General features: G+C 39.4%; 1 protein-coding gene across 5 annotated transcripts in view; it reads right to left on the bottom strand.

Moving 5' to 3' along the window:
- Positions 1-130: 130 nt before the first annotated feature.
- nckap1 (NCK-associated protein 1) overlaps positions 131-11,801 on the bottom strand; it is a 36,179-nt gene continuing 24,508 nt past the window's right edge. For 4 of the 5 annotated variants that reach the window (XM_084076300.1, XM_084076302.1, XM_084076303.1 and 1 more), the window contains 12 exons: positions 11,465-11,596; positions 10,914-11,132; positions 10,006-10,136; positions 9,743-9,840; positions 9,259-9,352; positions 8,214-8,296; positions 7,531-7,611; positions 6,487-6,580; positions 6,163-6,279; positions 5,117-5,226; positions 4,534-4,623; positions 131-3,092 (listed from right to left, as the gene is read on the bottom strand). In XM_084076300.1, the coding sequence (XP_083932426.1) occupies positions 2,976-3,092; positions 4,534-4,623; positions 5,117-5,226; positions 6,163-6,279; positions 6,487-6,580; positions 7,531-7,611; positions 8,214-8,296; positions 9,259-9,352; positions 9,743-9,840; positions 10,006-10,136; positions 10,914-11,132; positions 11,465-11,596 (1,366 nt within the window). In that variant the 3' untranslated portion in view covers positions 131-2,975. The remainder of the gene's footprint in view (positions 3,093-4,533; positions 4,624-5,116; positions 5,227-6,162; positions 6,280-6,486; positions 6,581-7,530; positions 7,612-8,213; positions 8,297-9,258; positions 9,353-9,742; positions 9,841-10,005; positions 10,137-10,913; positions 11,133-11,464; positions 11,597-11,801) is intronic. The other variant, XM_084076301.1, reaches the window with a different exon arrangement.

Below are 11,801 nucleotides of genomic sequence, written 5' to 3'. Positions count from 1 at the left end.
GGCCACTGGCGGATGATACTGTTATAATTATAATCTGGAAGCAAAGTCATCCAATAGTTTGTAGTTGACATCAATTGAGGCTTCTGCAAAGAGAAAAAGTACCCCGGACACCTCAACAGCAACACACCAATACAGTTTGTTTACTTTATTTGTATGTCATTAAAGATACACGGTGGAATGAGACACAAAAAAAGAAGTTAGAGAAAACTGTAACCACTCTGTAAATGGCAGAATGTCCTCATGCTTACACTACATACTAAACAGTACACAGTAGGAATATTAAGATTATCCACTAATTGTATGCAGTAGCAATACACATACTACATACCAATATGTAGTAGAAAGGTATGAACCCGTTTTGTGTATTCCTATTGCATACCATCAATCGATCTCAATCCATGGTTTGACTGCATCTTCTGCATTCACGCAACATGTACCGAGCAAATTGGTTATTTCTCTGGAGTTTCAGTAGTATTAAAACTAAAAGTATGCTAAAGATGTCTACTAAATAGTATGTAATATGAGTTTAAAGACATAGCCCACTTATACATAAGCAGAGGGCCAACACATAAAGGGAGCATGGTTTGTGAGTGTCTCTATATGTAGCCCTTGCCATGCATTGGTAAGAAAATAAGAATGTACTTTATACATGTCGCTCTCTAGGCCGTCTGTTCTAATCCCCCGTAACAACCGTAACCGTTTCACGTCAACAGTGAAGGAACTTGGCACTGCAAAATTGGGAGAGTCCAAATACAAATGACTGTAGCTCAAATTTCTGTGGAACTGCTATAAAAACTCATTTGGCAATTGGCTTTTAGGAGTCTACAGGCCTGGGAGTGTGATCTCTGTTTGCTTACGTCTTACTTTAGTAAATCCTTAATGCTCACTAGTTACAGACGCGTCCCATCAATACATCAGCGCTCACTGCTGTCCCCAATTGTACTTCTCTGTAGCGTTATTGAAGGTAGAATGGCATAAGAGGAACAGTATTTGAGGCAATAACCTCTGTAATAACCTCTGCTAAGAGCCTAAATTGTAAAGGATGCCTGTACAATTACCTGGATGGGCAGAGTAATTCAAAGTGAATCAAGAATGAGAAACTCTTCCCCCCATTCCTAAACAACTTGCCCAGGTGCCCTTGTGCAAGGCACTTGATGCCCTATCAGTGGTCAACAGCAGAAGTTTGTAATTATGCTCAGTAGATTGAACAGATTATCACCTCGGCATATAAACCCTCAGGCGATAAATTATCAGCTGATATTTGTTATAGTATCACCTGCTCTGTCCTTTTATCTTCCCGTCCACCCCAACCAAGGCAAATAAAGGGTATGTGGCAAAATATGATGCTATGAGAAGCAAGTGTGCTGAAGGTTTTGCAATGTCATGTATGCATATTTCAGCATCCCAGATTGCATGGAATGATCTGGCAAACCAGTTATTTTTAGGACAAAATTGTGATTTGATTTCCCTGATCATTTCCCTTTTCTTTTTTACGTTATAGCAGAATGGGGGCCTCTACTGTCTCTACAACTGTAGTATTAATGCAGTATACAGTATGGGACATTGGACTGTCACAACATATAGACTGTCTGTAGAATCTGTTCAGATATCTGAAAGCAAGCAGTCACTGAATCAGTTTAGACGGTCTCCAGAATATCCAAAGAGGGTCTACCATGATATCAGCCAGTAACATCACTCTATTCACCAGCCTTGATGCACAGGTTTAGTGTCAACACATTTGGAAAATAATATTCATCATCATCGTCATAAAAACAACATAAACTGTAAAAACAGACAAGTTCAGTTTCACATCAAAGTAGAATACACATTTTTACCCACAAAATTTGTTGTTACCACTAGCTAGAAAAAAAAAGTAAAACATCACCATGTTTTTATCATGAAATGTTGAAAGATTTGTGTCCGTTACGTTTGTAAGTGTACTTATATTAACATGTCTTTCATTATCAACAGTTATCATTATACATCACCCCCCCCACCCCCCACCAAGCAAAACCCCAATATTACATCAAAAATCATTTCATTTCCAAAGAGAAAACATGGGAATCCGTCACCACAAATACACTTGTCAGCTCAGATCGGAAAAATCAAATATTTTTTGTCAGATAATGGAATATTTTAGTAACATCATTTATATATATATTTATATATATACTTTTTGTTCTTTTAAACTAACAAAATGTATACATGCTGCGATGGTTATGGTCCACAGCAACATGAGGAAAAGAAAATGTTCCCCAAGGTCTATCCAGCTAGTGTGTGTGTGTGTGTGTGTGTGTGTGTGTGTGTGTGTTAGTGTTTATTGTGTTCAGTGTCTGATTGAATTTGATGTTTTGTGTCTGATTGAATTTGATGTTTTATGTTGTGCCGCAGATGGTTTGCATTTATTTGTGCATCACGTGTGCATTCATAGTGTTCACGTAGTAATGTTTTTAGTGTTAGTTTGATTGCACTCACAAACTAATATTGTTTTTGAACTGTAGGGGCTGTTGAGTAGGTGTGTGTTTAGATATTTGTAGTGTGTTTGTAACCAGCAGGGTAGTGTATGTTGAGTGCATGTTGTGTTGTCCTAAATGTTTAATGTTCAAATGTGTTTAGGGTGTGTGGGATATATGTAGGTGTATGTGCTGATGCTGTTTATAGACTGTGTGTGCGTGTGCGTGTGCGTGTGTGTGTGTGTGTGTGTGTGTGTGAGATCTGTGCATAGTATGTCACTAGAATGCTGTCACATAGACAAATACTATTGTGCATGTCCATGCCACAGCACTGACACTTGGTACAGCATGGTAGATGTGTGTGTGCGCCTATGCTTTTGCTCGGATGCTCCGTTTGTAGACAGCGTAGTAGTTGTGTGTGTGTGTGTGTGTGTGTGTGTGTGTGTGTGTGTGTGTGTGTGTGTGTGTGTGTGTGTGTCTATGCACTGATACTTTATTTATAGATTGTGTGTGTGTGCGTGTCTATGCATTAGCACTGATGCTCTGTTTGTAGACAGCATGGTAGGCGTTACGGAGGAGAACGTAGGGGAAGCAGGACTCCAGTAGGTCCATAGTGAGGAATGGAGACTCCTGGACAATCTGAAATACACATTATATTAGTGTAACCAGAATATGTTAGTCTATATAGTAATTCTCTAAACCAGTTGATAAAAAAAGTTCTACCCTTATAAACTCATAATCTTGATTAAAGAAATGTTGAACTTTGGTTTGTGTAGCTATCTCACTATGATGTAAGGCCAAATATTCTTGATCGTCTTTATCTGTTGCTTCTGTGTGAGCACCCAAAAGAAGCGATTCCGTTCATTGTAATGGTTTAAATATAATGTAGTTGCCAGAACAGCGGCGAGAACTGCAACTAACAAACCTATGCCCACTGCTTTGGAAACAAATCATATCCCAATATGAAGCACCACCCTAAAAACTTTGAATTGGTTCTGTAATGCTGTTTAAAAAAATACATCTCCTAATTGTTTAGAACAGTTTTAGAAACTTCATTTAGATGTCACCAGAGGTAGGCAGAGATCTCAGATTGTCTGGCAACGTGAGACTATGCTCAATAATAACTGATTTGAACATTTTTACACCAGCATAAATGAGTTATCATGCAATAAATTACATATTAGATCGTACTCAACGTACATGCCAATACCCAGCATTTTAAGCAGTATCGCTGAGGGGCGGCCATAGCTGAGTGGTTAGTGAGCCCGCCAAGGGAGCCAGAGGCCCTGGTTGCCCCAGGTTCGATTCCAGGCCAGGGCAGCATATGTGTCGATGAAATGAAATTTGTCCCTGAGCAAGACTCTTAACCCCTAATTGCTCACAGGTTCTCATTGGAAACAAGACCGCAAGGACTTTCATGAACGACCTGTTAAAAGGAATTATCCTTATCGGAGGCATTTCTAACATTGTATCGGTATCAGAACGATTATTTTATTATATATCTTATTTTATAACGTTTTGTGCGATAATTGTGCTACTTAGTGTACACATTTTCAAACCCGTTTTGCAATACAATGAGTCAAAGGAGTGACAGAGAACAGTAGTTCTCTGTCACAAACACAGAAACAACAGATAAAGATACAACTCTTCTTCTAAGTCCATCACTTTATCAACACATAGTTCCATATAATCTTATTCCTTGCCTAATGGCTTCTGCAGCTGAACAATTGTATTTCATGTTCATTACATTTCAAGTGTATTTATAGCAAATATCTCAAAATGTCTTGTGTAAAAAATGACTGAAAAGCAAATTTTAACAGTCAGGGCGAAGGAGAGACATTTCCACCACCAACATCGTAACTGGGCGACACCATCGTGCAATTATATATAAATCAAGCTTAACTACGCCTTTATAGCTCTATCTTAAATACAAATAATTCCACCTTAAGGTGCCCGTTCAGCATTCAAGGTTTTGGGGGAGGATTTTATATTTTAATTATTTTCTTTTATTCACCATGTCTCACCTTGCGCCAATATCTCTCAACAAGCTCTCTTTTCTGTCTCACAGACTCTCACTCACCATATCTAGCAGCAGGTAGACAGATTCTCGGTTGCGTGTCGTCATCTTGTCTGTCTCCTGGCCAATCTTCAGTAGACTGGATGACGCCAGCTAATAAATGACAAATTGACTTGTGTTACACAAATAGACAGTATACGAGTACAGTATGTGTGTGTGCTATTAGCACAGGATGAATTGCTTGTAGTTATCATAACTGATGGCAATGAATGACCATGAACATTGTATAGTAGTGTGTGGAAAAGTCACAGAGGCTGTTTCGTGTGACGGACGTTAAGGGCATGCATGTGTTTATATGCATGTGAAAATGCCAGTTATAGTCACATATGGGCAATAGATCTTAAGGTGTTGATATGTGTTGTGTTGATAATGAGAGCCTGGCTTACATGACAAATTAATAAATGGTTATATTGTGAGGACATGTCCTGTCATCTCCTCTTACACAACAAAACTAGGATTCAGTTTATAAATCGGTGAAGTCGCCAAGTAATAATGACTAATTGACTCAATTATGACATTAAATTCACTAAGCAGTGTGTGTGTGTGTGTGTGTGTGTGTGTGTGTGTGTGCGCGCGCATATCTTACGGCCAGGAACTCTTTGAGGCGGTCCTCTATGCTTCCTTTGTGGATGGTAAACAGAGCTGCAGCGATCTGGTTAATGGCTTTAGCCAGGCAGTGGATGTTGTTACAGTGACCTGCAACAATAAGGATAATTTATTGTCAATTTTATAGAGCATCTTTCTCACGTAGAATGCTGCTTTAAGTTCATTACAATGTTGAGAATATACAATATAAGAATTCAGTAAGATAAAAGAATAGGTTGGAAGTTGAAACCTCTCGTAATTTTTTTTTATATTGCTTCACATAAAGCAAAATTACGCTTTGGTAGAGGTTTGGGTTGTGTTGTTACCACAATGTAACTCAAAATATTACTGTATTTGGAAGTTTGTAATCCAAAATAGCATCAACTTCCTCCGACTTTCAAAAAGAGCTAAAAGAGTCAATTTGAGACCCGTTTCACCGTGCAATTTACAGTAAGTCAATGGGGAGATGATATTGAATGATTTTTAATCACTGGAGGTACTATTGACGGTATCTCACCAACATTTGGAGACATATCATGGCACAGGTAACTACATACCTCTACCAATGTTTAATTTAGCTTTTAAGGAGACATTTTCACCAGTGCTTCAAGTTTCAGCAATACTTTTTTCTACATCATTTTTTTCTCAAGATTTCAAAACTTTTCAAAAATGTAAAAAAATAGCAAGAATAGCAGATCTAAAAGCTCACAATGCGTCCTGATGCAACACATTGTGCACTTGTTCATCACATAACAGAACAGGACCGTAGTATCAAGAAGCAAAGTGGACAAAGAAATACAACAATAGCACAACCTGATTCTCCAATCATGAACATTTATATTATACATCATTGATCGCTTTTTGTCTGCCAATGAAATTAATTGTATTGGTTGTAAGTGGGCAGTCGATGCCAAACATTGTTTCATATCGCTTCCAATGTCCAGTCCTATTTTGTCACATTAAATACCTTCGATAGCAGAGCTGTATTGGAACATCACATTAAATACCTTCTATAGCAGAGCTGTATTGAAACATCACATTAAATACCTTCGATAGCAGGGCTGTACTGGGACATCACATTGCTGGCTAGTGTTGGCAAGGAAACAGCCACAAATACCATGAGCAGGCAGGCAATCTTATACTCCTCCTCTGGACTGATGTTCTCTATAAACACACACACACACACACACACACACACACACACACACACACACACACACACACACACACACAAAGTTTATGAGTGAGACATATTATGAGAGAGACATACATTAAATGTAAAACTAATATTTGAATATTAGACATTTCAAACCCATCCCTAGTCAATAGGAGATGGGGTATTGTGTGTGTGTGTCTTTGTGAGTATCTCACCACTTTTCTGTGAGGACAGAGCCACCACAAGGGCAGGGTCGATCTCACATGGCAAACCTGCTGCTGATGACAGCTCATAGACGTTCATGGCCACCTGTGATAAAAGCACATTTAATTACCCCGAACGAAGGGGATGTTGTCACAGTTGTCACAATGTCCAGGCCACTTTATCATGTGTAGCTGGTCGTAAGTGGAAATCTAGGTTCATTCATGAAATGGAATTAACAATTAAGTGTGTGTAAATGGGGGAGAAAGCCAGTCGTAGTAGAGCAGAGCAGGATTGAAACAGCAAGATCTCCGGCGCCAATTTCAAAAGAGTTGATAATAAATGACAGGAAAACTGCAGCCTTAACTGTGAGCTGTCATAATTTGTATCCTTATTCATTCACAAAGACGACAGCATTTCATTAAAACTTTAATTGGCTTCATATATTAACATTACTGTCAACTTTATTTGCCATTAAGCAACCATTCTGTGAACTATCAAAGTGCACATTGTCCGCTCTGTTTTAGTTCCTTTGCGCCTAGATAAACCCCAGTGTTTCCTCAGCCAAGAAATTGACCAAACCATCCGCAGTAACCGTGTTTTTCATCCATGTGTGCTCAAGCAGCGAGGTCACTCACACTGACAGTTCAGAGTGCAGAGGCACTTAAGCTTGCACTGATCAGTCAGCTGCTTATGCCTAGGGCTGATATGGTGGCTGACCAATCAGTGCAAGCTTATCACCCCCTCACCCAGGGTATGAAGGCTGGCAATGGGTATATGATAATATATATCAGAATATTTTTGGTAAGCACTGCAAAGGAGAGAGAAGATTTTGTACAGTATATCGCCCAAGCATAAGAAAGATATACTACTGTAAGTATCTATTGACTCTGGAGCAGTAGAGACCCGTTTTAACAATTACATTCCAACATGAATGATTCATGAACAACATTGCCAAATGTTTTACAAATGGCAAATGAACAGAAGAAAAACTAATTGCCCATGAAATTAAAAAAAAGAGAGCAATAGCAGTCCAGGTTATTAGCTAGACATGTTACCTTCATGTCTGTCTCGCGTGGGATGTGATCCTTAAAGTCCTCAACTGAACTGACCAGGAATGGAATATGACAAGACAAAACCTGGAGGTGTGTGTGAGAGAGAGGGACAGACAAAAGGAGAGAGAGAAAATTAAAACAATGAGTTATTTTTGATTGCTTTATTCATGTTTTAACCCAGTAATAACCAGGAATTTTACATTTTTGCATTGGCTATTCAAAAATAGCAGATATACAAGCACAGCACGTCACTTTGTGCTGCTCTGCGAGCGTGTACATCTGTTATTTTTGTTTCGTTTGTTTATTTGTTTTAAATCTTTAATCTTTAAAGTGTAACTACTGATTTAGAAGGCATTTGTAGAATCGACCTCAGGTCTTAAGGGATAGTTCACCCAAAAAATTACTTATTTTCTATCAATTACACAGCCCATGAAGCCTTGAATTCATGGAGATTTTTTTCTTTTTTGTCACATTCTTAAGCCAATAATTTGATGACCGGTGGTAGGAGACTCAAAGTTGAGTCTCCTACCGGAGCCACCGCCGGTTATCAACTTATTGGCTTAGGAATGCGACAAAAACAAAAAAAGTCTACATGAATTGTGTATGTGTGTGTGTGTGTGTGTGTGTGTGTGTGTGTGTGTGTGTGTGTGTGTGTGTGTGTGTGTGTGTGTGTGTGTGTGTCTTACATCTCTCAGAGCCTCCTGTGCCAGGGAACGGAACGACAGGATGACCCCAATAATGGTCATTCTCTTCAAAACACTGTCCACGGCTGGAACACACACATGACGTGTCAGTTAACCATTTCACAAATTCATCTCACAAATGAAACATTAAAATAGCCTACAAAGTACAAATGAAGTGTGCAAGATTCTGTTTTTTTTTCACATTGACCTCTAGCATTGTTTTCAAATGCACCAAATAACGTCTGAAGACCTAAATGTCTTTTGTACATCTTTAGGTGTACAAAAATGTTTTTGTGTCTAGAACATGCTTTTAACAAGCTGTTAACACATCGGGTGCCAGCATTTTTTCATAACAACTTACCGTGGGTGCCAGCATTCTTCCCATTGACTGCGCTTTGCTGTTTAAAGCTTTAGACTCCGCGACGAGCAAATCCACGTAAAACAAAGCATCCATTCATGTTGCGCGATGACCCTGGCTACATCCTGGATCGATAACATTTCACTCACAAGTTACAACGGGGACGGATCGCGCACGACCGGTTTTCCACACCGGAAACAGATTCGGAGATATAGGCGTTTTAAAGAAGGAAATAGACAGGAAGCGGATGGAAGCCATGTTTTTGTTTCCGGTGATCTATCTGGCCCTGCCTTCTCAGGATCACAATGGGTACTCCCAGAGCTGCTCTAGCCCCGCCCGTGTGGAGAAAAACGAAAAAAACAAAAAGACTGAAAACACGGTTCAGACCGTGAACGGCACCAGAGCGCTACTATGTGAAAACACGGTCCAGACCGTGATCGGCACCCGATGTGTTAAAAGATAACATTCATCCACGCCAATGTTAGTCACCATTAATCGTCAAATTATCATTACCATCAAAATGGCAGAAAATTGGTAGACAAGATTCTATGTATCTTTTTTACATTACTGTGTAGGCATTTGACCTATAATAAAAGTTAACAACATTTGGAATAGTGCAGCTGTGTGCATATCTATAAGCAGACAAGAGTTGTCTTGTGTTTAGTGTGAGTGTGCCATGTGTGTATTTACAGGAGAGCTTCTTGAAGAGCGCCGCCATGTGTTCAGGTTTGTCAAAACTTGTCCTCATCTGAGTCAACACCTCCACGTTGTCAACTACCAGTTTCTGCAGACACAGAAACAGAAGTGTTATGAATGGTATTTATCAACACATAACATTTATACAAGTGATATACGTTTATAAAGGTGAGACTGTGACTTTGACTGCAGACATCTTTAACCCATTGAGACCTGGAACGCATCTGTGTCACTTTAGATTTCTTTGGCTATTCAAAAATAGCAGATATACAAGCTCATAGCGCGGCACCGAGTGCCGCGCTATGAGCTTGTAGATCTGCTATTTTTGAAAAATCTTGAAAACATTTCTTTTTAGATTTTTTTCAAAAAACTGTTAGGATTTTGATTTTTTTTTTTAAAGAATCGCCTCAGGTCTTAATGGGTTAATGAATTTGGGGAAATGTAGTTTTACTCCATGATTTTGAGTGTGTAGGTATACCTTGAGCTCAGCAACCTGTGAGGAGATGTGCCACATCAGGCTCTCACTGAGGAACTTCATTCCATATGGTCCCAACAGTTCAGACAGAGAACGCATCTCTACACACACAAACACACACATGTTAGCACTTAAATCACACGGACAGATGTGCACACACAATGATCCACATGCTGCCATGATATACTGTAGCTGCACATAATGCAAAAACATGTTCTACAGTCTATTGGGAAACTGTGCGTGTGTCTGTGTTTATGTGTGTGTACCAGAGATGTCTGAGTATTCCTCAGCGTTGAAAGTCAGTTCATTCTCCGTAGGCAGGTTGACAAAGGCCTTCATGGCAGGAAAATAGGCGATGTGTCCATTACTGACCTGCCGAAGCAATGTCTCCAAGTACCTAAACACAACACACACACACAACACACACACAGGAAAGGACTTAATTTGGGCTTGTTCAGTTTAAAGGAATATTGTAACAAAATCAGATCAAACAACACAGCCACAGTGATGGTATGCTTTGGTTCAAGAAATATTAACAGCAGAAAAACTACAATCAATAACAAGCTATAAAACAAAGTCACAAACCTCAATATTCAGTTTTTTGATACATTTAAATGAACAAGAGGAACAAGGGATGAACTGGACATTCTCAAAACTGTAAACCAGTTTTTAGTTTGTACACAACAGAGCAGAATGGCTGGGTGGAGTCTTTACAGGCAAAGGGAGTTACTCCACTCCCCTAAAGCCAGTAAACATAGTAAAGATCTCCCAGCTGTAAACAATTATGGCCCACGCTAGCAGTGTGGATAGTCTATTTATGCCACTTGACAACACCCATGTGTCATGCTCCATGTCTGTGAATTAAACATTTTACTTAAGAATGCCTAACCTTAACTGCACCTCCTACCAATACAAAGCAGTGTGGACATGTTTTTTGGATGTCTAAAATAATGTAAGACGCAGATGCGGTACTGATTTATGGGGACGTGTCTTGTATAAGTTTCCGTAAACTGCATCATTTGCATGAGTCAATTGTTTGAGGCAATGCTTGCTTAGACCAGGCATGTCCGTCCTACTTTTGACAAGACGCACTGAAAATAAAAGCTAGTAGCAATGCATTCAGGTGTAGACACACATTCGTTTCAGGCTTAGAGCGTGGCCATGGTTATCTTACCAGTTGGTGTAAAGGCTGGTGATGGTGGGTTCTCCATGGCTGTCTAGGTGCTGGGTCTGCTGCAGCAGCACGTTGTTGAACACGCGGGTAATGTCAATAGTGACATAGTTCTCTATGGACTGTAAGACGGTCATGTAGGCCCTGACACTGGTCAGTAGCTCGCTGGGCTTGGCTATCTCCTGAGTAGCCTGGTTGTACATGGTCATCCCCACAATAGACCTGACACATATATGAAACAGTTTAGCTTTCCATGCGAATAAAAGGTAACAGAGGAACACAGACATGAAAGTGTATGTTTGTATGTGTTTTGACAACTAGAAAAATGCATTTGACTGCACTTATAACACAAAAAGAAATAAATACAGAATTTAATGTAATTTTTGTCCACAACCAAAAGCCTGATGACAAATTGATTATTCTGTACATTAGTTTTATTTGAGGACAACACTAATATTTCTTTTGGGGATAATTTAGAGCAGGTCTTAGAGGTTGCAGTGTAACATTGAGCAATCAAACGCATGTGTGTACTTGCAGTGTGTGTATGTATTTACTTGGTAAATCTGATCTCTAGATGTGACGTGAGGTATTCTCGCGGTGTGAAGGTGTGTTCCCACACCACCATGTTGGGAACGTAGTTGATGGAGAAACACAGCTCAGACAGGGCCGTGTGCAACTTGTCCAGACTGAAAGAAAACAACAAAAGCATATGTCTCAAAAACAAACACATCGCTGTCTGTACGAGAAATAACACACTAGGCTGTGAAGTAATGTGCCATTATTGTGATCTGTTGAAACCCTGGTCTACATTAACAGAAATTTTCTTTTAAAAAAAAAACTTTTATTCACACAGTAAATTGAAAACATAAGAAAAAGAAAGATTTTTTGTTT

Source organism: Gymnoscopelus microlampas (genome assembly GCF_963454915.1).
Source record: "Gymnoscopelus microlampas genome assembly, chromosome: 13".
Classification (NCBI taxonomy): Eukaryota; Metazoa; Chordata; class Actinopteri; order Myctophiformes; family Myctophidae; genus Gymnoscopelus; species Gymnoscopelus microlampas.
This window is presented reverse-complemented; position numbering and strand designations above follow the sequence as displayed.